The 12059-nt window shown below is 44.4% G+C and overlaps 1 protein-coding gene across 1 annotated transcript in view; it reads right to left on the bottom strand.

Moving 5' to 3' along the window:
- LOC147678850 (uncharacterized) overlaps nucleotides 1-12059 on the bottom strand; it is a 94830-nt gene that overhangs the window by 67954 nt on the left and 14817 nt on the right. Inside the window, exons 2-3 of the mRNA XM_086946273.1 lie at nucleotides 8819-8936; nucleotides 5908-6018 (exon numbers count right to left, since the gene is read on the bottom strand). Of these exons, the coding sequence (XP_086802399.1) occupies nucleotides 5908-6018; nucleotides 8819-8936 (229 nt within the window). The remainder of the gene's footprint in view (nucleotides 1-5907; nucleotides 6019-8818; nucleotides 8937-12059) is intronic.

Genomic DNA, 12059 nt, shown 5'->3' with positions numbered 1-12059 from the left:
ATGCTCCAGGGAAAGTCATCTTTCCAATTATTTTTTTTTTCTCTAAAAAAGGTTACATATGTGAAAATGACCCTTGAGGGTATCAAGGCGCTTTACAATAGTTCAGAGACAAACAGAATTAGTAATATCAAAAGGCGAATACAATAAAGGATAAGGCATCACCCCTGACAAGGAAAGGTACCAAATATTGTCAGGAACTATAGATCAAACACAATTACATAAAAGGAGAGATCTGGTCATGAGTGTAATTGACATGTCATGATCGACCCAAAGAGGAGATCATAGGATCTAGGGCAGAAATGTGTTCAACGGCAGCACTTTAACTGCTGTTGAAGGATTCAGTCTAAGTTCAGGGGGCAGGGCGTTCCAAATTCTCAGGGCGATCCCATAGAAAGCTCAGTGGTAGGCTTTATTTTTTGGGAATCTCAGTGGTTTTTAGCAACGAGGTGCTCGAGCTTCTGGAGGATTTGCAGCCGCCAGACAGATCCAGCTTCTGAGTGAAGTATCTTCGGGTATTGAAGTGCAGGGCTTTATGAGTCATACAGGCATTTTTAACTGAATTATTGCTTCGTAAGGTAGCCAGTTGAGGGATTTCAAATAGGGGGTGATGTGGCTGTTTCATTTTGATGCAGTGATGAGCCTTGCAGCAGAGTTAAGAGAGGCCCTTAAAGAAGCAGTTTTGGATCTCGGCAAGCAGCAGAGTCCAAACTGGGAATCACTAGCGCTTGCAACGCAGACTTGAAATCTTTACGGGGGATGAAGGGTTTTAGTTTTCTTAGGATGTTCATTTGGAGGTTCGCTCCTTTGGTGGTCGCACTGAGGTGTTTCTGCATGTTAAGATTCTTGTCAAGAGTTATTCCCAGTGATTTTGCGGAGTTAATAACTTGCAGCATGCAACTGAGGGCTGTTAGTTGGTTCAACCATTCCTCAATGACATGTGACTAGTTGGGTGAAGCAATAAGGAGGAATTCCGTTTTTAGAGTGTTTAACTTGAGGCAGCTACATGCCAGCCAATTTGGGGTTTTGTATCTAGTTAAGTTGAGGGATCTGATGTCTTCGGGGAGGAGACTTTCCGATATAATTGGGTATCGTCGGCGTAAATGTGGTAGTGAATGTTGGATGAACTCAGATTTGTGTTAGAGCCTCCATGAACAAGTTAAAGAGATTAGGTGAGAGGGAGGAACCCTGTGGGGCCACTAATGTGACTGAAGGGGTGTGAGATAGGGAATGATTGACCTTAAATCTTTGAGTTCTGTTTTGGGAAAAGAGGTGAACCTGTTTAGGACAGATCTAGTTAGTTGTGTAGTAGTAAGACTAGTAGGTTATTATGCTTAACAATGTCGAATGCGGAAGTCAGGTCAAGGAGGATATAAAGTTTTGAAGAAGGGAAGGGTTTGAAACTGTAAAGCAAATGTACAATTTTGGACTGGAACAGTCGAAACTCCTTCCCTAACAAGACAATGTTTGGCCAGTGCAGTGGAAGGGACGAAACTGTAAATGGCTGCATAACCTTCGATCTCCAACAGTTGAAATAGTGGATCTGGCACCAAAAGATACTGCACCTGGTAAGAAAGATATTCCACTGAAGATGGGAGCCGCTGCAGAGTGTCAACAGGGGGAAGAGGGCAGAGCTTTTACTTCTATCTTTCTTTATTATAAACGTAAAGGCAGAGCACAGACCCATCGCACACAAAGGTGGTTGGTCACTTCTTACTTCATTGCACGTTCAAGATTATATTTTGCAGCAGAAACTTCCTCTGGTTTTGAAGATATTTCATGTAGTCTGGCACACTGCTCAGTTTTAAACCCTGCACTGTTTATCATCTATATGGTGCATAAGCTGCTTTGATTTGGGTCTTTGAACTGCGTCAAAAGCATAGGCTACAGACACTTTAAATGTAGGTAAGATGGAGATAAAACTTACAGTTTACAAACTGCATATGTTCTATCGCTTCTTCGAAGGACACTAACTCTTTAGCCTGAGAAAGACAAAAGGACAGGAATTCTTGTCGGTGCCAACTAACCTGGGCTCACCCACGGCAGCTGCCTGTAATTTTGCCACCGATCTTCGACCTCCAGCTCTGTTTTAAGGAGCATATTGATAAACGTATTCATTAGCTTATTTATGGTTTAGGCCTTAAGGAACAAGGGTCTAATGTACAAAGTACTTCTGTCATCGCAAATCCAGAAGAAAAATGATGGACAGAATGCTGAACGGTGCAACCATTCACCCCAGTCACAAAGATCTGGGTTTAATCCATCGTTCTTTTGCTTACCACGCCACCCCAGTTTGGACCCAGCCATATGCAAATCAGTCTTGACCCTGCTCCTCATGGGAACAGCCCAGCATGAACTGCCAAGCCAGGCACAGATCTCTGTACTGGGGTGAAAGTATGACATTGCTCTGCATTTTGTCCATCAATTGTCCTTTTTGTATTTGTCACCCAGAGTGGTAGTGGTAAGCTTGTTTCCAGTTCAGGGAGGACCTGGCCTGGCAGTTCGGGCTGGACTATTCCCATAGGGCACAGGGACAAGACTGATTTGCATATGGCAGAGTTATGTATGTATGTATGTATGTATGTATGTGTGTTCTTATATAGCGCTCGACTTACCCTAGGGCATCTCAGCGCTTGCATTGGGAACCCGTCCTGGCTTTTCCCTGTGAGATAACCCGTACTGGGCATCCAAGGTGAATGCCAGGCATCCCGCCGCGGGGGGGCCGTTGTGGAGATTAAGCAAGCTTATTGCCCAGAGCTGCATAGTGTGAACTCGTGCTTGGAGTGGGCACCGAAGCGAGAATTATCGAGTCCGTGGACAACTGGGCTCAGGACCCTGCCGCGTCGGGAATCGAACCCTGGTCCCCGGTCTGACCTCTGCTTCAGGGTATGCCTCCTCTAACCAGTGAGCCACACTTCTCCAATGGCATGGAGAAGTGTGGAATGGCATGGGGAGCAAAACAAAATGGATTTAGGCCCAAATCTCTCTACTGGGGTGAATGTATGACATAGCTCTGCATTCTGCCTAGACGTGGGTCCCATGCTCTCCATGCCACTGGAGTCAAACTATCCTAGCTGATGAGGGGTGAAACCCCAAAACCGGTCCCAGGAAGCTTGTTTCCAGTCCAGATGGGACCTTGCCTGGCAATTCAGGCTGGACTGTTCCTATGAGGAGCAGGGTCAAGACTGATTTGCGTATGGCTGGATATAAACGGGAATTACATGGGACCAAAAAAACTATGGACTTAGGCCAAGATCTCTGTACAGGGGTGAATGTTTGACATTGTTTAACATCTGTCCATAAATTCTTCTTTTTCGCAAATCCTCTGACACGCAAAATTACAGGTCATGACATTACAAAGGGACAATTTCAAATGTACAAAGCCCATTTTAAGGGTTGGAAAAGTTTTCCAACTTGTAAAATTGGTTTTGCAACCCATACTGAATGGCAGTTTGCAAAGAAGGTTAAAACATTTTTCCTTCCAAACTGCTGATCATCATGGTATGTGTCAATCGTTTGCTAATGCAATTCCAGCTGTGAATCACTGAACAGTGATTCACGTCTCCAAGGAGTGGTGCCTTTCCACTTTGGGAATCGTGTTAGCAGTTTCATGGTGAACAGGCAGTGGTTCAGGGTACCACTACTGTATCTCATTGATGTTTTCTAAAAACAGGATCTTTTTTTAAGCAGCACCAGTTCCTGTAAGGAACTCAGGCTGCTTAAAAAAAAATCCCCCAAAAAATCAGTTTAAGAATGCAACACAAGGATGCTTATGGAGTCCCCTGCAGGACACCATCCTTATGTCTGTAGCCAAGCCCAGGGAGGTCACAAGAAACCTGCAGAGAATGGTCATTTTGCAAACCAACCGAACGTCACAGTGGTTGGTTTGCGAATTCAGAGTCCATTTGCAAAATGTTGGTACACAATTTGTAACCACTTTACGTGAATGGCTCTTAGTATACCAGATCCATGATTCTCTTTTTCCCCTTGGATTTTCAGAAAAGATAGTGGTCCGGGATTAGATATTCTCTCTGGGTTACTTAGCCCATCTGGACAAAGAATTACTCTAAGGCAGATAAAAAACTACGGGCTGAATATAAAGTTTGGTGGGTACTACCCTCGCCCCACAGTCTCCTCCATCGGTTAGGGAGGTGGACATTAACTTCACCACTCTGGCTGCCTATCAAATTTAGACATCACCGCCAGCCCAGTAGTGACCTGTGTACCTTCAGTCGAAGTCCCATAATGGCAGATCCTCTGAAGTCACTGGAAGCTTGGTGTGGCACTGCTATCCCTACTGAAAAGAACACACAGCAATTTTATTGCCAAAAGCATTTAACAGGCCTTCCAATCTTCGAATGAACTCTTTCAGATTATAAAAGATTTCACCTCCACTAAAATCTGCAATAATTCTGTGGCAGCTGCAACGGGTTTATGTGTCAATAGATTCTCTTTCTTTCATGAGAAAATTGAAACTTGTGGTCGATCTAAAGATGCTAACTCTCCATATGTTCTGGTCAATTTAAAACATCCCCCCACTTATCTCGCAGGCGTTTGACCTGCACGTTCTGCATTTGTAGCAGCCATTTTCAAAACTATCAAATCTGGAACTGCATAAGATCCTTGTCCTGCTCACATTTTGAATACAGTTCTGCACAAGGGATTAGAGATTTGCTCTACAGCCATCTTCAATGTTGTATGTAACGCAAGATATTGCTTTGCAAGTTTCTTTCAATCTTGCATCTTTAGGTTTCAGACTGAACTATTAGATGGGCAAAGGCTATCTTTTTTATTTTTTTTCATTATGGGCTTGGTTGGTGAGGTAGCTCTTTCGGCAAGAATTACATTTTATTGCATTATTAATTTAAAAAAAACTGCAATCAGAAGAATAAACAGTGCATGGAATAACTCAACAAAAATGTGAATACAATCATGCTACATCCTCAAGTTGCCTCACCGTGTAAAAATAAAGGCAGAAATTTGACCAGTCTGACATTCAGAATTATGTTGTGTGGTTTCAGGGTTACTATAACCACCTGTCGACAGGTCCGAATGTTCAAAAGGTTGAACTTCTGACGAAACAATGGTCTGTTGAGTTCAAGAAGTAATGGACACAAACATATTACATATAATGTTTTCCTGTTCTTTGTTACACAGTCTGCGTTTCACATCAGGCCATAAAATTGCTTTTTTGTGTATTGGGTAATTCGCTTTTGTGTGTGTCTTAGGTAATTTGCCCCCAAGTAAGATTGCTTTCCTGGGTCAATGTATGATGAGGATGGTGAAGTTGAATGCCTTTGCTGCAAATTCAAGCTGTGGTAGTGTACATGTCTTTAACATCACGCAAATTGGCATCATGAAAAATACTTTCAATGTGGTGGGATCAAAAGAAGACTGCACATGCATTTGTGTGTGTGTCTTGTAAAGCGCACTGCTACCCGGAGGCGTCCTGGCGCTATAGACCGCTGGGGAACCCGTCCTGGCTTTCCCTGAAAGATGTTCCCTCCTGGGTATCTCCAAGGTGAAACCAGGCATCCCTGGCGTTTGTGGGGGGCCATTGTGGAGATGAGGCAAGCTAATGCCCAGAGTTGCCGAGTGTGATCCCTGGTTAGAGTAGGCAACGAGGCGAGAATTATCGAGTCCGCGGACCCTGGTTCACGACCCTGCCGCGTCGGGAATTGAACCCTGGTCCCGGACCATCCTCTGCTTCTGGGTCTGCCGCCTCTAACCATTGAGCCACACCACTCCCCTGTCTGTTTCGGTCAGTGAATGGCTGTGCCTTTCACATGTGCCTGTAAAAATGTGTTGTGGCGCGTCTCTGGTCGACTGCCCTTCCACATTTGGATATATGTGCATCAGCTTCGATGCAGTGTATGCCAGCAGATGCCAACGGTTATCCGTGTTACTCACCCGGATAATGACCAATCATGTGTCTTCTGCCAGAGTACGGGTCATCCACAGGATAGAGTTCTTCATTTTCTTTTGCTTTTAACGTAGAGACAGTGGAGGCAATTATAGGACCTAGTATTTAAAGGAAACAGAAAACTTGCTTAAACAGATCCACATGGAACAATCAATTTACCTAAGACTATTATCTCATGCAAGATGGGGGAACAAGTCTGAGCTAAACAGCAACTCAGTCAGTAATGTCTGAGCCAGGCCAGCAGTGCCAACATTGTGCAGAACAGCATAGAAAAGCCAGTGTATAAAGATGGGGCGAGATTAACAAGATACACAGTCGATTTGATGTACACAAGCTACCAGTGAGCATGTTCATCAGTAGGCCGCCCCCCATCTTTCCTCACCCCTTCCCTTTGGTTTATCTTTGTAAAACTAGATATGTTTTGCTCCAGGTCACTCTCCTCATTTGTTAACCCCTTCCCTGCGGGGCGTTTTTTCCTGCTGTGCGGGGGGAGGGGGGGCAACGCGCGGCACCGCCATGCTCATGATGAGCTCAGCTTGTCATGAGGCGCAGTGGAGCTGAGCTCGGCACGGCCACACCCGTTTTGAAACGTTTAGCATAGCGGGGAAATTATCCCCTCGTGCGAACGTTCCAACGGCCGTGACGAGCTCAGCTCGTCATGAGTGCAGCTCAACCGTGCCTCATGACGAGCTGAGCTCGTCATTAGCACGCAACGAGTTAATTAAGCCCTAGGCCTAACTCTCTTCTACCACTTGCAATGTGTGCTTGGGCTTTCCAGCTCCTAAATTAATCTCTAGATTTCAATTGATTTTGGTGCCTCCAGCAATTTTGTTGGTTTGACTTTAGTCATTGTATTTTGACTTCAGTTAACCTTACGCACCAACTACATGCAGTAGTTCTCACCTCTTTCCTGAGTTTACATCCTGCTACAGTAGTCAAGCAAGACTACAAATGCTCTCTAGGTCACCGTCCTCCTCACTTTCCATGGGTTCATGATTCAGAATTCTTTAGAAAGCTCACAAGCACAAAGGGCCTGAGGTCGCATAATTTGGAATTCCATTAGGAAATTCAGAGCGGCTAGAATTATTAAGACTGGATGGAATTTCCACATTAAATTCCTGCAATTACAAGTTAATCACCATGGAATGGGAAATAACTGTGCAGACCCAGTTTTACCTAGTGGAATTCAGCAGAATATTTCTTATTCTGTGGGGATAAACGCTCACAGTTATCATCTGCACTGATCAGTTGGTAAATATGGGGCAGGGGGCTAAGAAGGGTGGGGAAGGGAAAGGGAGTCTGTCATCTAACCTTGCAAGCATTACATGCTTTCCTCCGTGCCACTGCAGAGGGTCAAGCAAGGGTTTGAAAACAGTTGTGCCCTTTCCCTAAAAGCGACTTGGTCAGCCAGAATTTTTGGTGGTAAAACCGTGTCTGGTATATCAGGGTGCATGAACATGGCCATTTGTGATTTTGTGAAGCAGAATCCCACAAGTGCATTTCGCTCGCAAAACCCTTAATCGAGTTCTAATCACATTCATTTTTCAAACAGAGCTTAGTAGGGGGATTTGTTCTGTCTTTAAGTTCAAAGAAGTTTCCAATATTGACTGTTCTTGTTTGACATTTGAGGAAGTAAAAAAGGTATTCTTATTATGGTGGTGAGTCCTTTTGTTATGTCCTTTGAGCCATCCTTCTCTTTGGTTATTGGTTGACTGTACAGTGTGGTTTAGTGATTTAGAAACACACCAAGCATTACTGGCCTACAGTTCAGAACGTCACAAGCTTGCAATAAATTGTCAGCAGTTCACAGGAGACGCGAAGCCATGGACACGGATTTGCTGCATTCATAACTGGCCATCAATATTTGTTATGGGGTTCAAATCAGTTTCAGAACCCAAAGAAATAGCATGAAAATAAATATAGGAGATTTGGCCCTTTTTCAGGTGTTCTAATGTGCTTCCTTTGTTCAAAACTCGCTTTTCAAGTTTTGAGCGATACAAACAGTGGTGCGACGCTCCTCCGCCAAGGGGGAGGAGCGTGGGCCCACTGCCAGGAAGCAGCAAAAGAAAGGAAAAAATAAAATGATAATAACGCAATGTTATAATTTTATATTGTCCTCCTGCTGCGGCAGCTTGTGTGAGGGGACGGGTGGAGCTGAAGAGCAGGGGAGGAGGGTACAACCCTCCTAAGTGTGCAATGACTGTTTGGTCAGCCCTCTCGGACCGCTCAAAACAGTCATGCGCTCTTTCTCTGTTTTCCATGCAGGCTGCATTACAGCCTGCATGGAGAACATGCCCACCCCTATAGCCCCTGGTTGAGCATCGTGTCACAGCTCTTAGACCAATCACAGCGCTGCACTGGCTGCGGGTAGAGTGGGAGCCTTGATGCTTTCTGCTTCCTCACAAGAAGCAGGAAGAGGATGGGACATGACACAAGACCGGCAGCAAGGTAAGTTATTATTTTTTTTTCACACCCGATTTCCCCCAACCCGCCCCAATGCTGCTTTTAGGTAGCAGCCTCTGAATGCGGGTTGCCTTTTTGCGCAGCCAAACGTTACATTATCCCTTCTGTCTTAATGTCGTTTTAAGCTATTATTTTGTGTGTGCTTCTGGTCTCCTCCGGTGGGTTGTAGCAATTACTGCATGCTTTGGCCTCATTAATCCTGCACTAGTCACAATTTTGACCTGCACGGTGTAAAGGGCTCACTCTGTTCAAACTTGGTTTCTCCCTACTGCTTGCTTTGCTTGGCCAGATTTCTTCAAGCACAAACCCATATTGTTTGTACAACAAATGTAGTAATCTTATTTGAGAATTATTTAGTGTGAATCAAACACAGAAAGTCAAACCGGTTTAGAAACCTACAGGTTACAACCAACTAATGATAAACTATAACTTTACCCAGTGAGATCAGAGCTTGGTGAATTTCCTTCATCACATTCCTGTAAAGTTCCTTCTGCCAGTTGTGTAACAGCTTCCACTCCTCGCCAGAGAAACACGCAGAAGCACAGAATGTAACCTGTGGAGAGACCGGGAATGTTCAATCAGTGTTCCCGCAAAATGAAAAAATAATAAAATATGGAGTAAAGAAGCAATGAACACCCAACTGTTCTTTCTGGTATTCACGGGTTTGCCTGCTTGCCTCGCTCTGCACTTCCCTTTTCAGTTATTTTTAGTGAGATGGTGAGAGGAGAGAGAGTTTCTGACACTGAGAGGTGTTTTAGATTTCTTCTGTTGTCTTATGTTCTCATTCCTCCTGATTTAAGAGCATCTGTTGCTTTCCTTTGTGTTCCATCCTTCAGCTTTCAGTCTGTATACCCCCTCAGGGCTCCTGTTTACTGCCCTGTCTCTTTCTGCAATGGTTTCTACTCTGGGTGTCATCTTCTCTTTGCAATCAAAGCTTCTCTTTGCTTGCTTGCCACTCTCTTGATTTTCAATCTCATCCATCTACTCTCTGGATTTTGCCATGTCATGTTGTCATTTGTGCTTTGCATTCTCTTTTCTGATTATTTATTTATTTTAAAGGTTTTATATAGCGCTGGCTGGACCCGGGGTATCAGAGCGCTTTACATGAGAGAAGATAGTACAGGCATAATACAGTTATACATAACGTATAGATCACATGGGTCAGATGATAAAGAATAAGTAACATAATACATATTAGCATATGTCAAACCAAAAGAGAAATGAAACATAAGCAAAATGGATACATGTAGTCAAATTATATATAGTATCCTGAGATGGAGGGAGGCGAGGTGGTAGGAGGGGAGGTGTGAATGGGGGGGGGGGGGGGGGGGGAGAAAAATAGACAAAGGAGTGAGGGGTAGTAATAAGGCGAGGAACTATGGAAGGAAGAGGGTAAGAAAAGGGAAAGGCAGGGAGGGAAAAGGAGAGAGATGGGAAAAGAATGGAAAGGGAAAGGATTATGGACCCCAATATTTCTTGAGCAGGTGCAGTTTGTGTTCTTTTTTAAAGCTGATGTTGGAGGGGTTACAGCGCAGGTCTTTAGGGAGGGCGTTCCAGATGCTGGGGGCATAGCCGGAGAAAGAGCGAGATTGTGTGGATTTCTTTTTAGGAGGAGCTGTGACAAGGAGGAGGGCGTTGGTGCTTCTCAACAGTCAGGAGCAGCCTACTTTGTTAAGTTTGTCAGTGAGATACAGTGGGCCTTTTGGTGAAGGGCTTTGTGAGCAATGCATGCCATCTTGTAGGTGGATATGCCTTTGATGAGCAGCCATTTAAGGGCTGGGGAGATGTGGTCAAATCATTTGGAGTCTTTGATTAGCCTGGTCGCCAGGTTTAGCACAGATTTGATTGGAGGTAGGAGAACTTTTGGGGTTCCGGAGAGGATAGCGTTACCATAGTCAATTTTCGAGAGGACAAGTGATTGATCGACCGATTTAAAGTCGTCAGCTGGGATGAAGGGTTTCATTTTCTTGAGATGGCGTAGAGTGAAGAGAGCTCCTTTGGCCGAGTTTTTTATGTGGGCCTGGAGGGTTAGGCTATTGTCAATGGTGATGCCAAGTGATTTTACGGACTTTGATAAGGTGAGTGGAAAGTTAAGGGCATTAAGGTCAGAGATCCATGTTTGGATGGGAAGAGGGTTGTTTTTTGGAGCGAAGAGAATGAATTCTGTTTTTTTGGGGTGGAGTTTGAGATGGTTTGAGGAAGCAGGATTGGATTTTAGACAGGATGTTAAGGTGTAGAACGTTGAAGTGGGATCTGATCTTATAGTAAAGTTGGGCGTCATCGGAATAGAGGTGGTAGCTGATTCCAGCTTGTTTTAGAATGAGGGTCAGGGTTTCCATAAAGAGGTTAAAGAGAGAGGGGGGATAATAGAACCCTGGTGGACACAGAGGGAGACCGGTGTGGGGTTAGAAAGGCACTTGTAGATTTTGATTTGTTGTGTTCTGTGTTGGAGGAAGGAGGAGAACCATTTAAGTACCGGGCCATTAAGGCCAAATCGAACTTTGAGCGCCTTAAGTAAGGCAGGGTGGTTAACAGTATCAAATGCTGTAGAGAGGTCGAGGAGAATGAGTAGGCAGGTCTCGCCATTATCTAGAGAGTGATGGATATTGTCTACATTATTTAGTATGGCAGTTTCTGTACTGCAGCCTTTTCGGAAGCTGGATTGTAAGGAGCCATGTAGGTTAAAGGTGTCAATGTGTTTGTCCAGTTGAAGAAGGGCACCTTTTTCAAATGCTTTAAAAAGGAGGGGGAGGTTGGAGATGGGGCGGAGATTATTAAGGTCATTAGGGTAGGCATTGGAATTTTTAAGAATGTGAGTGATTTGTTCAAGTTGGAAGGAGGGAGGGACACAACCCAAGGTAAGGGAGGAGTTAATGATGGAGGTCCAATAAACAGCAATGATGTGCTTAAGCTCCAGAACAAGGTTAGCAGGGAAAGTGTCTTTGGTATGTGAGGAGGTTTAAGCTTGGAGATGATGTTAGAGATTTCAAGCTCCGTTACGGGGTAGAAATTGTGCCAGGAGGCGTTGTTTTTAGGCTGTGAGTTAGGAGGGCTGGTATCCAGATAGCAAGTGGCAGGAAGGAGGGATGAGGAGTCGTGGGGTGGGGGGTTAATAGCAAGGGAGGTTGAGAGGTAGAGTCAGCAATAGATAGGGGATAAGGCAGAATCTGAGATTCTAGGAAGGATTGGGTCTAGTATGCTATTTTTTCGGAGAAGTTAGCAATTTCTTCACATCTGTCAGTTGTGGCTGTCAGGGTTGGAGGAAGTTTGGTTTCAAACTATGTTTAACAGTTCTCTGGGTCTGTTTTTCATACGATCGAGATGTGTACGGAAGGCGGAAGCCTTTTCCATGAAGATGTGTTTCTTATACGTGGCTCTGGCAGATCTGAGGAGAACAAGATGGACGGGGAAGGGTGTTGTCTCCATGCTCTTTATGTAAGTCTAAGTGCACAACTTTCGTAACTGAGGTTGGAATAGAACCATGATTTCGATGGAATGTTTCTTAGGGTTTTTAATTTGGAGGGGGCAATCGATGACCGTTTTGTTAAAATGTTCGGCGAGTTCAATAGCATTTAGGGAGAGAGGGGTGAGAAGAAGTTGTGCTAGGAGTTTAGACTCAGGTTCACCAGGGGGGATGAGATTAGGATTTCTGGTCTATTTAGAGGTTTTATTGTTA

This window comes from Lissotriton vulgaris, chromosome 12, assembly GCF_964263255.1.
Source record: "Lissotriton vulgaris chromosome 12, aLisVul1.2, whole genome shotgun sequence".
Taxonomy (NCBI): domain Eukaryota; kingdom Metazoa; phylum Chordata; class Amphibia; order Caudata; family Salamandridae; genus Lissotriton; species Lissotriton vulgaris.
The sequence above is the reverse complement of the archived record's forward strand: the minus strand, read 5'-3'. Positions and strand labels throughout refer to the sequence as shown.